Source organism: Oncorhynchus tshawytscha, linkage group LG19 (assembly GCF_018296145.1).
Source record: "Oncorhynchus tshawytscha isolate Ot180627B linkage group LG19, Otsh_v2.0, whole genome shotgun sequence".
NCBI lineage: Eukaryota > Metazoa > Chordata > Actinopteri > Salmoniformes > Salmonidae > Oncorhynchus > Oncorhynchus tshawytscha.
In genome coordinates, this window is record NC_056447.1 from 56,690,458 (window position 1) to 56,709,087 (window position 18,630).

Below are 18,630 nucleotides of genomic sequence, written 5' to 3' on the forward strand. Positions count from 1 at the left end.
GGTTCTGTATAGAGCCCCATTATTTTAATCAGTTTACTAGTTTCATTGGGGCTTGTAAGTTGTCCAGCCCTGAAGAGGCTGCAGCCCTATTGTTATTATCAATCAATCAAATGTATTTGATAAAGCCCTTTTTTCATCATCAGCAGCAACAAAGCCTTTACACATACCCAGCCTAAAACTCAAAGAGCAAGAAATGCAGAGGCAGAGAGACAGTGGCTAGGAAAAACTCCCTAGAAGGTAGAAACCTAGGAATAAACCAAGAGAGGAACCAGGCTCTGACGGGTGGCCAGTCCTTGTCTTAATACATTTGAAGTCTCTGCTAACAGTGTTTGTTTTGTTCCAACACAGTTTGGTGAGACTTGGTACAGTAACTGCCAGAAGTGCACGTGTAATGCTGACACACTGAGTGTCCAGTGTGAACCAGTGAAATGTCCGCCCCAAGAAATTGTTACCTGTAAGAAGTACGGGGAGGTGTTGGTCAACGAGACGGTGGACTGCTGTCAGATAAATACATGTGGTGAGTAGAGACAGGATAGAGAGGCACCTTAACGTGCTACCAGGTAACCTGGGTACAAGTCTGTTTGTGCTAAATGTTTGACATATGACAAGGAGTGGAATGTTAGCACCAAACAGCTCTTCATTCTAGCTACTTCATAAAGCCTTCATAAGCACTACATAAATGTGTTTACAAAGCATCTATAACATGCTTTATAAATGGTTCATAAATGTGCCATAACTCTGTGACATAATCACCGATGTCAAATGTGACATAAAACACTGTGTTGAATACAATATAAACTTGTGTTTTATAAAGGGCGTTGTGCTGAAGGACGGCTTACTCTCTAAAGTGAAGTCACGTTAGTCACATTACAACTAATCTCGTTCCAAGAACGTCTGGTGGACCAACGCATCCATCTTGGCCTTCGTTAGTTAGTTAGGTTTAAAATAACATTTGAGGAATATAAATTGTGGAAATGGCCAATAATTCGGACTTTTTTGACTGTGTTAAATACCTGTCACCCTACAGTAAATATGTTAAATATGTTTATATGTTAATATATGTAAATATATATATAAATATATATGTATATATGTATATGTAAATGTGTTAAATACCAGTAACCTGTGGATCATGAGAGAACCTTCATAAGTCATCAGAACGTTAATAACCTATTCATTGATTGTAACACTTAGTTTGAAGAGCGCCACCTTCTGTCATTCATAAATACATCCATAAGACTCTATATCATATAATGCTGTATTCACTGTAGAGTCAGACCTCTTTGGCCATTCACTACACACACATATAGACTCTATATCATATAATGCTGTATTCACTGTAGAGTCAGACCTCTTTGGCCATTCACAACACACACATAAAAGCTTAATGATGTGAACATCAACATATTAACAATCTGGGAATTATCACTAACAGCTAAAACAAATACACATTAAAGACCTGTTTAAACCATACATTTCCTTTTATTTGTACATTTTCAAATAAATGTAAATACATAACGTTTCAAAAAGTCCAGCAATGTAATTACATTGAACACCGGACTGTGATTAGTGTATAAATGTGTTACAAAGCATCTATAACGTGCTTTATAAAGGGTTCATAAATGTGCCATAACTCTGTGACATAATCACGGGACTGTGATTAGTGTAGCTTGTCCCTGAGCTGGTGGACCAATGGGTTCTTACCTCTCTTTCTTCAGGAGGTTCTGTGTTACGATAAATGAGTGAGGAGGTGTGGAGTCAGGCGCAGAGAGCAAAAGATGTGGGAAAAAACACGCTTTAATGTCCCGGAAACATAACATGAACCAAAAGTAGAAAAAACAAATGATCAGAAATATAAACAGACAGCGTGAAACCCAAATACAAACAAAAAACACTCAAACAACAAAACAGACTAACAAGCCCGCACGAAACAGAAGCGGGCTGAACAAACTATATATAACCCTACCCTAACAACCAAACAAGAAACAGGTGATACCAATCAGACAAAACCAAAGGAACACAGAACAACGGAACGGCGATAGCTAGTAGACCGGTGACGACGACCGCCGAGCGCCACCCGAACAAGAAGGGGAGTCACCCTCGGTAATATTCTTGACAGTACCCCCCCCCCTGACGCGCAGCTCCCGCAGCGCGCCGACGCCGGCCTCGGGGACGACCCGGGGCCGAGGCGCTGGTGCGATCCGGATGGAGGCGATGGAACTCACTCAACATAGATGGATCTAGAATATCCCTCACCGGAACCCAGCACCTCTCCTCCGGACCGTACCCCTCCCAGTCAACGAGGTACTGCAAGCCCCTCACCCGGCGTCTCGAGTCCAGAATAGCTCGTATCTTGTACGCCGGGGACCCCTCGATGTCCGGAGGGGGCGGAGGAACCTCCGGAACCTCACCTTCCTGCATGGGACCAGCTACCACTGGCCTGAGAAGAGACACATGAAACGAGGGGTTAATACGATAATACGAAGGAAGTAATAATCGATAACAAACCTCGTTTATTCTCCTCAGGACTTTAAATGGCCCTATACACTGCGGACCCAGCTTCCGGTAGGGCAAGCGGAGGGGCAGGTTTCGGGTCGAGAGCCAGACCCTGTCCCCAGGTGCAAACACGGGGGCCTCACTGCGGTGATGGTCAGCGCTCTTCTTCTGCCTTATACTCGCTTGGCATAATGACTCTTGGACAGCCCTCCAGGTCTCCTTAGAGCGCTGCACCCACTCCTCCACCGCAGGAGCCTCAGTCTGGCTCTGATGCCACGGTGCCAGGACTGGCTGGTACCCCAACACGCACTCAAATGGTGACATGTTGGTAGAGGAGTGGCTTAGTGAGTTCTGGGCTATTTCTGCCCAGGGAATATATCTCGCCCACTCCCCTGGCCGGTCCTGGCAATACGACCGCAGAAACCTACCCACCTCCTGGTTCACTCTCTCCACCTGCCCATTACTCTCCGGGTGATACCCTGAGGTCAGGCTGACCGAGACCCCCAGACGTTCCATAAATGCCCTCCAAACACGGGAGATAAACTGGGGGCCCCGATCAGAAACTATATCCTCGGGCACCCCGTAGTGCCGGAAGACATGGGTGAAAAGAGCCTCCGCAGTCTGTAGGGCCGTAGGGAGACCGGGCAATGGGATAAGACGGCAGGACTTAGAGAACCGATCCACAACGACCAGGATCATTGTGTTACCCTGAGAGGGGGGAAGGTCAGTAAGAAAATCCACCGAATAGATTGGTCCACGGCCGTTGTGGAATGGGAAGAGGTTGTAATTTACCTCTTGGCAGGTGTCTAGGAGCCTTACTCTGGGCGCACACCGAACAGGAGGAAACATAGAATCGCACATCCCTCCTCAAAGTGGGCCACCAGTACTTCCTCTCAAGACCTCGCACTGTCCTAAAAATACCTGGGTGACCCGACGAGGGTAGACAATGAGCCCATCGAATCAATTGATCACGAACAGCCAGCGGCACATACCTACGACCCTCCGGACACTGTGGAGGCGCAGGTTCCTCCCTTAGCGCCCGCTCGATGTCCGCGTCCACATCCCATACTACTGGTGCCACCAGCTTAGTTGCCGGAATGATGGGAGTAGGATCGATGGACCTGTCCTCAGTGTCATAGAGTCTTGACAGCGCGTCGGCCTTAGTGTTGAGGGAACCTGGTCTATATGAGATAGTGAAACGAAATCTGGTGAAAAACATGGCCCACCTTGCCTGACGAGGATTCAGTCTCCTAGCTGATCGGATATACTCCAGGTTAAATTACAATAAATATAGGTTAATTATTCATTAGACATTTATTAAGTTTATGCCACCATTTGTAAAGCACAGGTTTGTCTAATTTGACACAGTGAGTTATGTCATGCAGTTATGCCACTGTCACGATCGTCGCATGGAGTAGACCAAGCGCAGCGTGGTTAGAATACATTCTTCTTTATTTAATGAAGAACACGAAGAACACTTAAAACAAAAACAACAAAACGAATAAGATGAACGTGACCGCTATATAAACAATGTGCTAACGTGCAATATAACATATAACAATAACCCACGAAATACCCAGGAAGATGGCTGCCTAAATGTGGTTCCCAATCAGAGACAACGATAAACACCTGCCTCTAATTCAGAACCAATCTAGGCAACCATAGACCAACATAAACACCTAGATGAAAACAACCCCATGAATCTACAAAAACCCCTAGACAGTACAAACACCCTGGAATGAGACAAAAACACACACATCACCCTTGTCACACCCTGACCTAACCAAAATAATAAAGAAAACAAAGAATACTAAGGTCAGGGTGTGACAGCCATATAGAAGATTTGTGACACATTTCTGGTGTTTATGAAGCCTTTATACTGACCAATGCAGTGGACCCTGTTATTGGACCCTGTCATTGGACCATTATTGGACCCTGTTATGATTTGTCATTGGACCACCCTTTGGACCATGTCATGTATTGGACCCTGTCATTGGACCATGTTATTGTTTACCCTGTCATTGAACCCTGTCATTGGACCCTGTCATTGGACCATGTTATTGAACCCTGTCAGTGGACCCTGTCATTGGACCCTGTCAGAGGACCCTGTCATTGGACCCTGTCAGAGGACCCTGTCAGAGGACCCTGTCATTGGACCCTGTCATTGGACCCTGTCATTGGACCCTGTTATTGGACCCTGTCATTGGACCCTGTTATTGGACCCTGTCACTGGACCCTTCATTGGACCCTGTCATTGGACCATCATGCACCATAATTTAAAAACTGTGTAAAGTGATAAAACAGTGACTTCATATTTCTATTCCAAGAACGTGGAAAGGCACAGCGCTCACTCAAACATATCATGTACTTAGACTTTAACTTCAACCTGGAGCTAATTATTAAGCCCAGGATGAATGTAAATATTATCATGAACATGGTGCAGGTGTCATGTTGGTATCATGGTGCAAGTGTCATGATGGTAACATGGTGCAGGTGTCATGATGGTAACATGGTGCAGGTGTCATGATGGCATCATGGAGCAGGTGTCATGATGGTAACATGGTGTCATGATGTGGTCATGTCATGGGTAACATGGTGCAAGTGTCATGATGGTATCATGGAGCAAGTGTCATGATGGTAACATGGTGCAGGTGTCATGATGGTAACATGGTGGAGGTGTCATGATGGTAACATGGTGCAGGTGTCATGATGGTAACATGGTGCAGGTGTCATGATGGTAACATGGTGCAGGTGTCATGATGGTAACATGGTGCAGGAATTGTGACTAACTTAACCGTTCAACAACTGTTATGTCTCAACCATTGTCTGATCCTTTTATTGTGTGTTCTTTCAGTGCCCAAACCTGTTTGTGTCCACAACAATACTGAATACACGGTGAGAAGTGACACTTCTTTGACACTCTGGCAGAATAGAGCATTATTACAATAAATCATTTGTACATTTTGCATGAAATAAACCTAAATATTGATTCCCTAATGAGAACATATAAATGCTTAAAAATGTTCATAAATGCATCATAAATGATCATAAATGTTAAAGATGTAAATGCTTAAGAATTGTAATGCTTGTTTACATTTTTGAATAATGATGTATATATTTCTGAAAGGTTTATAAATGATTTATCAACGCTTATTTATTGAAGTTTTTATAACGTACAGTATTAAATCACCAACATTTATTTTTTTGCTACTTGACAGCTTGGGGAGTTTTGGTCGCCCCCTAGTGACCGCTGTGTGAAGTATGAATGCACAAAGACAAACAATCAGTTCATCGTTGTGGAATCCAAATTGGAATGCCCAGTGTTCCGTCCAGAGGACTGTGTCCCTGTAAGTAGATGAGGAAACTGGTTGAATGTGTTTGTTTGAAGTAACTATACCTAAATATACTGCTTGCTTCATTTGATAGTAACTTGGAGGTTATATTGAATTTACACCCGAGTAACATATTCATAGATGATCATAGTTTTCCAATATAACATCTACACTGTGTTCTCTAGCTCAATAGACTGTAACTAGTCATATCCAAATTGAGCTGTACACTATTCTTTTTGACAGGGAACTGAGAAAACTGATGCAAATGGATGTTGCACAACCTGTAAGTTAAAACAATATAATGATTCATTTCTAAATATTCATGATTTGTTTTGTATTTTTCGTTTATACATCAGATCTACTCGTCAAACATAACCTCTTATGAACCTGACCTCTTATGAACATAACCTCTTTTGAACATAACCTCTTATGAACCTGACCTCTTATCAACATAAACTCTTATGAACATAACCTCTTATGAACCTGACCTCTTATGAACATAACCTCTTATGAGCCTGACCTCTTATGACACAATAAATCAATGTTGAGTTACTGTAGATGAAACTGAATACAGATGTGATGTACTTTTTCAAGTTGCTAAAAGTCTATGCACTTTACATAGTAAGGGGAAACTCACCACTTTAAAATGTCCTCCTTAACTCTGTCTACCTCCACAGGCACTTTAATCAGTCACTGTGATGTGAAGAACACCACCACCTACCTTGAGGTGAATAACTGCAGGTCCTCTGTGCCGGTGGAAATCTCAGCCTGCGGGGGATCCTGTGGAACATCTTCTATGTGAGTACAAACTCTAAATAAGAACACACACACACACGCGAAAAATGCACACAGAAACAAACGCAACATGCATTTGGGTCTTTTTAGAAATTTGTAATTTGGGAGTTGACCTATGGCAGAATAAATGTGGTACTGTTTCTAACAGTGTTGTGTGTGTGTCCTGTTTGCTAGATACTCTGCAGAGAAAAACACCCTGATGCACTCCTGCTCCTGCTGTCAAGAGATGTCTACCAGTGAGAGGAAGGTGGAGATGGTCTGCCCTGATGGGAAGAAGATCATGCAGTCCTACATTTACATTGATAAGTGTGGCTGCCATGACTCTGAGTGTGACAAGAAGAACCACTTAGATTAGGCCTTGAAGAATGAAGTCTTTTGAAGTGTTCTTATTTACCTGCATGGAATATTCAATAGTTTTATCTAAAGGGAACCAATAGGGTCTGTCTCATTATCATATAGGCTACTTTCATGAACTGTATGTTCTTTCTCTCTACACTATCATAGACATTATGCAAACCTATTAAACTGATGAAGAAGCATGAAGTCATTATCTTTCTTGTTTTATTTCATATTGTCAAGTGCGTCATTGTGTGACTAGGGAAACAGTACACATAGTATTTAATAAAGAACATATTCATTACATAACGGTTACTATTAAAAGGGGCAATCTGCAATTCAAACAATAACAAGGTGTCCACCCTGCCAGTGTTTTGGCAAAAAGCTGAAGAATGGGGCTGGAGAAATGTAACCACTCTCAAGTTCATAGACAGGCCATGGATGTAAGAACTGACCGTCCATGATATCAAAATGATAGTTTTAATTACGTTTTGAGGCTATAGAGTTTTTGTTAACAATTATGTTGTTTACCAACAATGGAATAAAACAATCTTATATTTTGGGTTGTGATGGGCTACGACAGTTGAACTCAGCTCATTAGGCATTTATAAGTGATATTCTTCAAGAATCAATGGGTATTATCCATATACAAGTACAGAAATATATGTAGCGATCACAGATTAGTCACTGAAATCTGCAACACTGATTACCTATTCTTATTCATTGATGTCAAAATGTCACAAGAACCACACATTTTGTTTAGCCAATTCTATCTCAATGAATGTGTTTGTCATCATGTAGCTAATATTCTGGAATCGAACTCAGGCCTGTAGTGATGCCAGAGCACTGTGATGCTGTGCCATTCGAGAGGCCAATTTTGCATTTCTAACGCATGTTGTGACGTGACTCTCATTAACCTCTCTGCAATATGTAGCCTCCCACCTGACCAAAAGCCAGTGAAAATGCAGAGCGCCAAATTCAAATAAATGACTATAAAAATCCAACTTTCATGAAATCACACATACAATATAGCAAATTAAAGCTACACTTGTTGTGAATCCAGCCGACATGTCAGATTTCAAAAGGCTTTTCGGCGAAAGCAAACGATGCTAATATCTGAGGATAGCACCATAGTAAACAAGGAGAGAAAAGCATATTTGAACCCTGCAGGCGCAACACAAAACGCAGAAATAAAAATATAATTCATGCCTTACCTTTGACAAGCTTATTTTGTTGGCACTCCAATATGTCCCATAAACATCACAAATGGTCCTTTTGTTCGATTAATTCCGTCGATATATATCTAAAATGTCAATTTATTTGGCGCGTTTGATCCAGAAACACACTGATTCCAACTTGCGCAACGTGACTACAAAATATCTCAAAAGTTACCTGTAAACTTTGCCAAAACATTTCAAACTACTTTTGTAATGCAACTTTAGGTATTTTTCAACGTAAATAATTGATAAAATTGAAGACGGGATGATCTGTGTTCTATACAGGAGGAAAACAAACTGTAGCTTTCTGGTCACTCGCCTCAAACAGTACGCTTCAAGTGACCCTCGTTCAAGATGGCTGTACTTCTTCATTACACAAAGGAATAACCTCAACCAGTTTCTAAAGACTGTTGACATCCAGTGGAAGCGATAAGAACTGCAAGAAGGTCCCTTAGAAATCTGGATTCCCAATGAAATCGTATTGAAAAGAGAGTGACCTCAAAAAAAACAAATCTGAATGGTTTGTCCTCTGGGTTTCGCCTTGCTAAATAAGTTATGTAATACTCACAGACGTGATTCAAACAGTTTTAGAAACTTCAGTGTTTACTACCCAAATATACTAATACTATGCATATTTTATCTTCTGGGGATGAGTAGCAGGCAGTTGAATTTGGGCATGCATCCAGACTTGAAAATACTGCCCCCTGTCACCAAGAAGTTAACATAAAACATCAATAATGTTCCAACCGGAGAATTCCTTTGTCCTCAGAAATGCACTGGAACGAGAGGTAACTCTGTCGGGAACACGCGTCATGAGACCAAGGATCTCTGCCAGACCACTGACTCAAAGAGGTCTCATGAGCCCTTCCTTTATAGCAGAATCCTCATTCAAGTTTCTAAAGACGGTTGACATCTAGTGGAAGCCGTATGAAGTGCAACTTTATCCATATCTCAATGTGTATTCGGTAGGCCAAGTTTTGAAAAACTACAAACCTCAGATGTCCCACTTCCTGGTTGGATTGTTCTCAGGTTTTTGCCTGCCATATGAGTTCTGTTATACTCACGGACATCATTCAAACAGTTTTAGAAACTTCAGAGTGTTTTCTATCCAATACTAATAATAATATGCATATATTAGCATCTGGGACAGAGTAGGAGGCAGTTCACTATGGGCATGCTATTCATCCAAAAGTGAAAATGCTGCCTCCTATCCCAAAAAGGTACAAATAGACAGCCCTAAACCTAATGTGTGTGGAATAATACATTGCCCAATTTGTAAAGGGCCTTTGAAAAGCAGAGACGCTGAAGTGGTTCAGGAAGTGCCACACAAGTGTTATATTCAGCCCTTGGCTGAAGATGAACATTCAGAGAAATACGTGTTCTATGATTTTGAGACAAATCAGCAATCAGGGGTTCATTTGCCTATTTTTGTATTTACCATGACTTTCAAGGGTGAAAAGTGGTCGGCAGAGGGACCCAATTGTGCACTGCTGTTTCTAAAACATTTTAGAAAACCCCAGTACAGAAACTTCACGTTTATAGCGCACAATTCTAGAGCCTATGACTCCTACCTTCTTCTGAACCACTTGATACAGCAAGGCATTGCACCCAGTGTCATAGCTCAAGGTAGTAAAATCTTGTGTTTTGTAGACCCCGAATTCAACCAGAGATACATTGACAGTTTAAGCTTCTTACCCATGAGATTGGCTCAAATGCCAGAGGCCTTGCGTTTTGAAAACTCTGTGAAAGGCTGGTTTCCCCACTTCTTCACATCTGAGGAGAATCTACATTATGTCGGATCATATCCCAGCCCCGAAATGTACGGGTGTGATCAAATGTCTCGCAAACAGCGTGAGAGATTCATGATGTGGTACGAGACAGTAAGACATATCACCTTTGATTTCCATAAAGAGATGGAATCATACTGTGACAATGATGTGGTTATAGTGCGTGACGGATGCCTCAGATTCAGAGAAGAGGTAATCAAAGATGCAGGCATTGACCCCTGGAGTTGTACAACTATTGCATCGGCATGCATGAAAACCTATCGTACACACTTTCTACCTACAGCATCTATAGCTATGCCCTCGCCTGACAACTACCGACGCCAATTCAAATCATACTCTAGTGGGTCCATTCAATGGTTGGAGTACTTGGCCCAGGATAAAGACATTTTTATTCAACATGCTTTGAATAGGGGTGAGAAGGCGTTTGGGTCTTATCATTGAGATGATGCACACAGATTGACAGGGTTGAGACCATGGTTGTAAATCTTGCTTTGTGCCCCAGGCCATGTGTGTCCTAACCCAAAATACTTTTGGGGAAATGTACCAAGAGTTTCAAGGCAAATACGATTCTTTAAAGAGTACATCAATACCTTCTTGAGATGCAAGCAAATGGCTTCAGGCTATCCTGCATCGGTCACAGATCAAGAGAGCAAAGACAAGTACATTCAAGACTATCACAACAGAGAAGGCATACTGACAGAATAGAGGTCAACAAAACCAAAATAAATGTGTCGAAATTGTACTTGAACTCGCTTTGGGGCAAGCTTTTGCAGAGATGCAATATGCTAACAACGCCGATCATTAAAGACCCCGAAGAATTGTGGGAATTTGTTTTTTCGGGCCAATACAACATTTCTAATTTTTCATTCTTGAGTCAAGACATTGCCCTGCTGCAATGGAGGCGTAACAAGAAGTGGGTTCTACCCCCGGGTAATGTAAATGTGTTTCTTGCAGCATTTAGCACGGCCTATGGCCGACTTGAACTGTACGCCCTCATGGAGCAGCTTCAGAGACGGGTTCTTTACCATGACATAGACTCTGTGGTCTATGTAAGCAAATAGGGTGATTGGAACCCCCCCACTTAGCAACCATCTGGGTGGTTTAACTCGAAGATGGTGACCATATCACAGAATGGTCAGAAAAGGTTTCCTTTTGGGACCACAGGAGGCAATCACATGGTGTTTCACAGGAGGCAATCACATCACGTGACAATCACGTGGTGTTGAAAGCCAAAGGCTTGACTCAAAAACTATGAGAATGCCCTGCGTGTCAACTTGGAATCAATCACACGCTTGGTCGAGGGGTTCATAAACGGCCAAAATAGTGCCTTGGAGATTTTGAGCTCCTACAAAAAAAATTGTTAGGGATAAAAAGGGCTTCCATCTAAGGAATGCCCCACTTACTAAAAGATTCAGGGTAGTCTATAACAAGAGACTGCTTTTGCCTGACGGGACCACATTGCCCTTTGGCTACTGACTTATGCTACAAGCCCCAGTGTGTCTTAAAGCTTAAGATATAATGACTGCTGTAGAAGTTTTGACCCCGGTTGCAACTACCATAATCGGCCTTAATCGCAGGCCCCTCCAATAGTGGTGAAACTTGTTTTGTAAAAAGTATTTTAGAGAATTCTGAACATGTGTTATCTCAAAAGCCTGATAATATTGTGTGGTGTTATTCGTGTTATCAACCTCTGTATGATGAATTGTTGAAGAAAATAAAAATCAAGTTTGTTGAAGGAATACCTGAATCCCTGTCTGATGATGAACAATTTGCTGGTTTTGGACGACATGCTATTTGCAGGTCCTCGAAATTGCACAAGCTTTTACCCAATATATTCATCATAGAAACCTGTCCGTGCTTTACTTGGTGCAGAATGTCTTTCACCAAGGTAAAAATAGCCGCACCATCAGTTTGAACACCAATTACATGGTTTTGTTCAAAAATCCTAGAAACAAACTACAAATGAATACTCTAACTCAGCAGATGTACCCGGAAGGAAATCCTACTTTATGGAAAGCTACGAGGACGCTACCAAAGCGTCATTTTCTTATTTAATCGTGGATTTAAAAGCAAATACTCCAGAACACCTGAGGATACGAACCGGTCTGTTCCCATGGGAGTGGCCGGCTGCGTATATTCCTAAAAAGTAAACGCTATGTCTCTGAGTTTAAAAAGAAACCTGCCCCTCTTGAGAAGCCCAGTTGGGAATACAGCTAAAGAAGGGAAGGCCATCTTGGGTCACTGTTCTTCAGATCTCATATTAGCCCTATGTGAGATTGCTTTGAATCTTCTCAAAGGACGCATTCCCCTCACCCTGACCCAATTGAAAAATTAAAGAGACAAAAGACCGCGATTAAACTCTTTGCCAATAAAAGGGCAAGTCTTCAAAAGAAAAGACAGCATACAACAATCTGGCGGTTTTCTTCTACCTTTCCTAAGTATAGCCGTGCCCTTCATCACCAGCCTTATTGCTGCCAGATGTGGGGGTTGAACACAGAGTTTGATGGCCAATAAAATGTACCTGGTGTTTCAACAAGAGTTGGATAGACTTAAAAAAACAAATGCAGGATCCTGAAAATATCAGACAAACAGCGGAAAATGATTTGGATACGCCCATGAAGGATATTTTGAACCGAAAAGGCTGGAACCCCTATGATAAGGTCCAAAAATACACAAACCTATTGCAAAGGTATTTGGCCTTGGTAAACCAAGGTGAGAGAGAGAGACCATGTTCATAAATGACCAGCATGGTCGAATAATAATAAGGCAGAACAGTTGAAACTGGAGCAGCAGCACAGTCAGGTGGAAGTTGAAACTGGAGCAGCAGCATGGCCAGGTGGACTGGGGACAGCAAGGAGTCATCATGTCAGGTAGTCCTGGGGCATGGTCCTAGGGCTCAGGTCAGTTGAAACTGGAACAGCAGCATGGCCAGGTGGACTGGGGACAGCAAGGAGTCATCATGTCAGGTAGTCCTGGGGCATGGTCCTAGGGCTCAGGTCCTCCGAGAGAGAGAAAAGAAAGAGAGAAGGAGAGAATTAGAGAACGCACACTTAGATTCACACAGAACTGACCCCAGCCACCCGACACATAAACTACTGCAGCATAAATACTGGAGGCTGAGACAGGAGGGGTCAGGAGACACTGTGGCCCCATCCGAGGACACCCCCGGACAGGGCCAAACAGGAAGGATATAACCCCACCCACTTTGCCAAAGCACAGCCCCCACACCACTAGAGGGATATCTTCAACCACCAACTTACCATCCTGAGACAAGGCTGAGTATAGCCCACAAAGATCTCCGCCACAGCACAACCCAAGGGGGGGGCTCCAACCCAGACAGGATGACCACAACAGTGAATCAACCCACTCAGGTGACGCACCCCCTCCAGGGACGGCATGAGAGAGCCCCAGTAAGCCAGTGACCCAGCCCCTGTAATAGGGTTAGAGGCAGAGAATCACAGTGGAAAGAGGGGAACCGGCCAGGCAGAGACAGCAAGGGCGGTTCGTTGCTCCAGAGCCTTTCCGTTCACCTTCCCACTCCTGGGCCAGACTACACTCAATCATATGACCCACTGAAGAGATGAGTCTTCAGTAAAGACTTAAAGGTTGAGACCGAGTTTGCGTCTCTGACATGGGTAGGCAGACCGTTCCATAAAAATGGAGCTCTATAGGAAAAAGCCCTGCCTCCAGCTGTTTGCTTAGAAATTCTAGGGACAATTAGGAGGCCTGCGTCTTGTGACCGTAGCGTACGTGTAGGTATGTACGGCAGGACCAAATCAGAGAGATAGGTAGGAGCAAGCCCATGTAATGCTTTGTAGGTTAGCAGTAAAACCTTGAAATCAGCCCTTGCTTTGACAGGAAGCCAGTGTAGAGAGGCTAGCACTGGAGTAATATGATCAAATTTTTGGGTTCTAGTCAGGATTCTAGCAGCCGTATTTAGCACTAACTGAAGTTTATTTAGTGCTTTATCCGGGTAGCCGGAAAATAGAGCATTGCAGTAGTCTAACCTAGAAGTGACAAAAGCATGGATTAATTTTTCTGCATCATTTTTGGACAGAAAGTTTCTGATTTTTGCAATGTTACGTAGATGGAAAAAAGATGTCCTTGAAATGGTCTTGATATGTTCTTCAGAAGAGAGATCAGGGTCCAGAGTAACGCCGAGGTCCTTCACAGTTTTATTTGAGACGACTGTACAACCATTAAGATTAATTGTCAGATTCAACAGAAGATCTCTTTGTTTCTTGGGACCTAGAACAAGCATCTCTGTTTTGTCCGAGTTTAATAGTAGAACGTTTGCAGCCATCCACTTCCTTATGTCTGAAACACATGCTTCTAGCGAGGGCTTCACCATGTTTCATTGAAATGTACAGCTGTGTGTCATCCGCATAGCAGTGAAAGTTTACATTATGTTTTCGAATAACATCCCCAAGAGGTAAAATATATAGTGAGAACAATAGTGGTCCTAAAACGGAACCTTGAGGAACACCGAAATTTACAGTTGATTTGTCAGAGGACAAACCATTCACAGAGACAAACTGATATCTTTCCGACAGATAAGATCTAAACCAGGCCAGAACATGTCCGTGTAGACCAATTTGGGTTTCCAATCTCTCCAAAAGAATGTGGTGATCGATGGTATCAAAAGTGGCACTAAGGTCTAGGAGCACGAGGACAGATGCAGAGCCTCGGTCCGATGCCATTAAAATGTAATTTACCACCTTCACAAGTGCCGTCTCAGTGCTATGATGGGGTCTAAAACCAGACTGAAGCATTTCGTATACATTGTTTGTCTTCAGGAAGGCAGTGAGTTGCTGAGCAACAGCCTTCTCTAAAATTTTTGAGAGGAATGGAAGATTCGATATAGGCCGATAGTTTTTTTATATTTTCTGGGTCAAGGTTTGGCTTTTTCAAGAGAGGCTTTATTACTGCCACTTTTAGTGAGTTTGGTACACATCCAGTGGATAGAGAGCCGTTTATTATGTTCAACATAGGAGGGCCAAGCACAGGAAGCAGCTCTTTCAGTAGTTTAGTTGGAATAGGGTCCAGTATGCAGCTTGAAGGTTTAGAGGCCATGATTATTTTCATCATTGTGTCAAGAGATATAGTACTAAAACACTTGAGCGTCTCTCTTGATCCTAGGTCCTGGCAGAGTTGTGCAGACTCAGGACAACTGAGGTTTGGAGGAATACGCAGGTTTAAAGAGGAGTCCGTAATTTGCTTTCTAATAATCATAATCTTTTCCTCAAAGAAGTTCATGAATTTATCACTGCTAAAGTGAAAGTCATCCTCTCTTGGGGAATGCTGCTTTTTAGTTAGCTTTGCGACAGTATCAAAAAGGAATTTCGGATTGTTCTTATTTTCCTCAATTAAGTTAGAAAAATAGGATGATCGAGCAGCAGTAAGGGCTCTTCGGTACTGCACGGTACCGTCCTTCCAAGCTAGTCGGAAGACTTCCAGTTTGGTGTGGCGCCATTTCCGTTCCAATTTTCTGGAAGCTTGCTTCAGAGCTCGGGTATTTTCTGTGTACCAGGGAGCTAGTTTCTTATGAGAATTTTTTTGAGTTTTTAGGGGTGCAACTGCATCTAGGGTATTGCGCAAGGTTAAATTGAGATCCTCAGTTAGGTGGTTAACTGATTTTTGTCCTCTGGCGATTGCAAACGTAATAAAATGGTGGTCCGATAGTCCAGGATTAAGAGGAAAAACATTAAGATCCACCACATTTATTCCATGGGACAAAACTAGGTCCAGCGTATGACTGTGACAGTGAGTGGGTCCAGAGACATGTTGGACAAAACCCACTGAGTCGATGATGGCTCCGAAAGCCTTTTGGAGTGGGTCTGTGGACTTTTCCATGTGAATATTAAAGTCACCAAAGATTAGAATATTATCTGCTATGACTACAAGGTCCGATAGGAATTCAGGGAACTCAGTGAGAAACGCTGTATATGGCCCAGGAGGCCTGTAAACAGTAGCTATAAAAAGTGATTGAGTAGGCTGCATAGATTTCATGACTAGAAGCTCAAAAGACGAAAACGTCATTTTTTTTTTTGTAAATTGAAATTTGCTATCGTAAATGTTAGCAACCCCTCCGCCTTTGCGGGATGCACGGGGGATATGGTCACTAGTGTAGCCAGGAGGTGAGGCCTCATTTAAAACAGTAAATTCATCAGGCTTAAGCCATGTTTCAGTCAGGCCAATCACATCAAGATTATGATCAGTGATTAGTTCATTGACTATAATTGCCTTTGAAGTAAGGGATCTAACATTAAGTAGCCCTATTTTGAGATGTGAGGTATCATGATCTCTTTCAGTAATGACAGGAATGGAGGTGGTCTTTATCCTAGTGAGATTGCTAAGGCGAACACCGCCATGTTTAGTTTTGCCCAACCTAGGTCGAGGCACAGACACGGTCTCAATGGTGATAGCTGAGCTGACTACACTGACTGTGCTAGTGGCAGACTCCACTATGCTGGCAGGCTGGCTAACAGCCTGCTGCCTGGCCTGCACCCTATTTCATTGTGGAGCTAGAGGAGTTAGAGCCCTGTCTATGTTGGTAGATAAGATGAGAGCACCCCTCCAGCTAGGATGGAGTCCGTCACTCCTCAGCAGGTCAGGCTTGGTCCTGTTTGTGGGTGAGTCCCAGAAAGAGGGCCAATTATCTACAAATTCTATCTTTTGGGAGGGGCAGAAAACAGTTTTCAACCAGCGATTGAGTTGTGAGACTCTGCTGTAGAGCTCATCACTCCCCCTAACTGGGAGGGGGCCAGAGACAATTACTCGATGCCGACACATCTTTCTAGCTGATATGCACGCAGAAGCTATGTTGCGCTTGGTGATCTCTGACTGTTTCATCCTAACATCGTTGGTGCCGACGTGGATAACAATATCTCTATACTCTCTACACTCGCCAGTTTTAGCTTTAGCCAGCACCATCTTCAGATTAGCCTTAACGTCGGTAGCCCTGCCCCGGGTAAACAGTGTATGATCGCTGGATGATTCGCTTTAAGTCTAATACTGCGGGTAATGGAGTCGCCAATGACTAGAGTTTTCAATTTGTCAGAGCTAATGGTGGGAAGCTTCGGCGTCTCAGACCCCGTAACGGGAGGAGTAGAGACCAGAGAAGAATCGGCCTCTGACTCCGACCCGCTGCTTAATGGGGAAAACCGGTTGAAAGTTTCTGTCGGCTGAATGAGCGACACCGGTTGAGCGTTCCTACAGCATTTCCTTCCAGAAACCGTGAGAAAGTTGTCCGGCTGCGGGGACTGTGTCAGGGGATTTATACTACTATCTGTACTTACTGGTGGCACAGACGCTGTTTCATCCTTTCCTACACTGAAATTACCCTTGCCTAACGATTGCGTCTGAAGCTGGGCTTGCAGCACAGCTATCCTCGCCGTAAGGCGAGTACAGCGGCTGCAATTAGAAGGCATCATGTTAATGTTACTACTTAGCTTCGGCTGTTGGAGGTCCTGACGAATCGTGTCCAGATAAAGCGTCCGGAGTGAAAAAGTTGAAAAAGTTGAGGAAAAAAAATATATATATATGAACGGTAATTAAAAAGTGAAAACCGTAAAGTTGTCAGGTAGCAAAACAGGTTGGCAACAAAACGCACAGCAACTCGAAAACAAGCCTGCAAGTTGTGACCGGAGCAGCGCCTCTTCAACCTCAGGAGGCTGAAGAAATTCGGCTTGTCACCAAAAGCACTCGCAAACTTCTACAGATACACAATCGAGAGCATCCTGTCGGGCTGTATCACCGCCTGGTACGGCAACTGTTCCGCCCACAACCGTAAGGCTCTCCAGAGGGTAGTGAGGTCTGCACAACGCATCACCGGGGGCAAACTACCTGCCCTCCAGGACACCTACACCACCCGATGTCACAGGAAGGCCATAAAGATCATCAAGGACAACAACCACCGAGCCACTGCCTGTTCACCCCGCTATCGTCCAGAAGGCGAGGTCAGTACAGGTGCATCAAAGCTGGGACCGAGAGACTGAAAAACAGCTTCTATCTCAAGGCCATCAGACTGTTAAACAGCCACCACTAACATTGAGTGGCTGCTGCCAACACACTGACTCAACTCCAGCCACTTTAATAATGGGAATTGATGGGAATTGATGTAAAATATATCACTAGCCACTTTAAACAATGCTACTTAATATAATGTTTACATACCCTACATTATTTATCTCATATGTATACGTATACACTGTACTCTATATCATCTACTGCATCTTTATGTAATACATGTATCACTAGCCACTTTAAACTATGCCACTTTGTTTACATACTCATCTCATATGTATATACTGTACTCGATACCATCTACTGCATCTTGCCTATGCCGCTCTGTACCATCACTCATTCATATATCTTTATGTACATATTCTTTATCCCTTTACACTTATGTGTATAAGGTAGTAGTTTTGGAATTGTTAGCTAGATTACTCGTTGGTTATTACTGCATTGTCGGAACTAGAAGCACAAGCATTTCGCTACACTCGCATTAACATCTGCTAACAATGTGTATGTGACAAATAACATTTGATTTGATTTGAATATTTTAACCATACCACGTGGTTAAACTCTTAGACTATCGATACCGACAGAATAAGAACAAGTCTTTGATATTAATTACTAGTCTGCAGCTAGGAATTCGGTATCATT

General features: G+C 43.0%; 2 protein-coding genes across 2 annotated transcripts in view; both read left to right on the forward strand.

Annotated features, from left to right (window-relative positions):
- The window catches only part of LOC112240815 (mucin-5B-like), a 102,638-nt gene that overhangs the window by 55,901 nt on the left and 28,107 nt on the right, over positions 1-18,630 (forward strand). The window lies entirely within an intron of this gene.
- On the forward strand, positions 280-7,166 carry LOC121840040 (intestinal mucin-like protein; the record flags this gene model as incomplete). The annotated part of the gene is made up of 6 exons (XM_042301198.1): positions 280-517; positions 5,351-5,391; positions 5,715-5,843; positions 6,072-6,111; positions 6,506-6,626; positions 6,798-7,166. Coding segments are annotated over 6 exons (750 nt in total), but the record flags the coding sequence as incomplete, so codon positions are not given.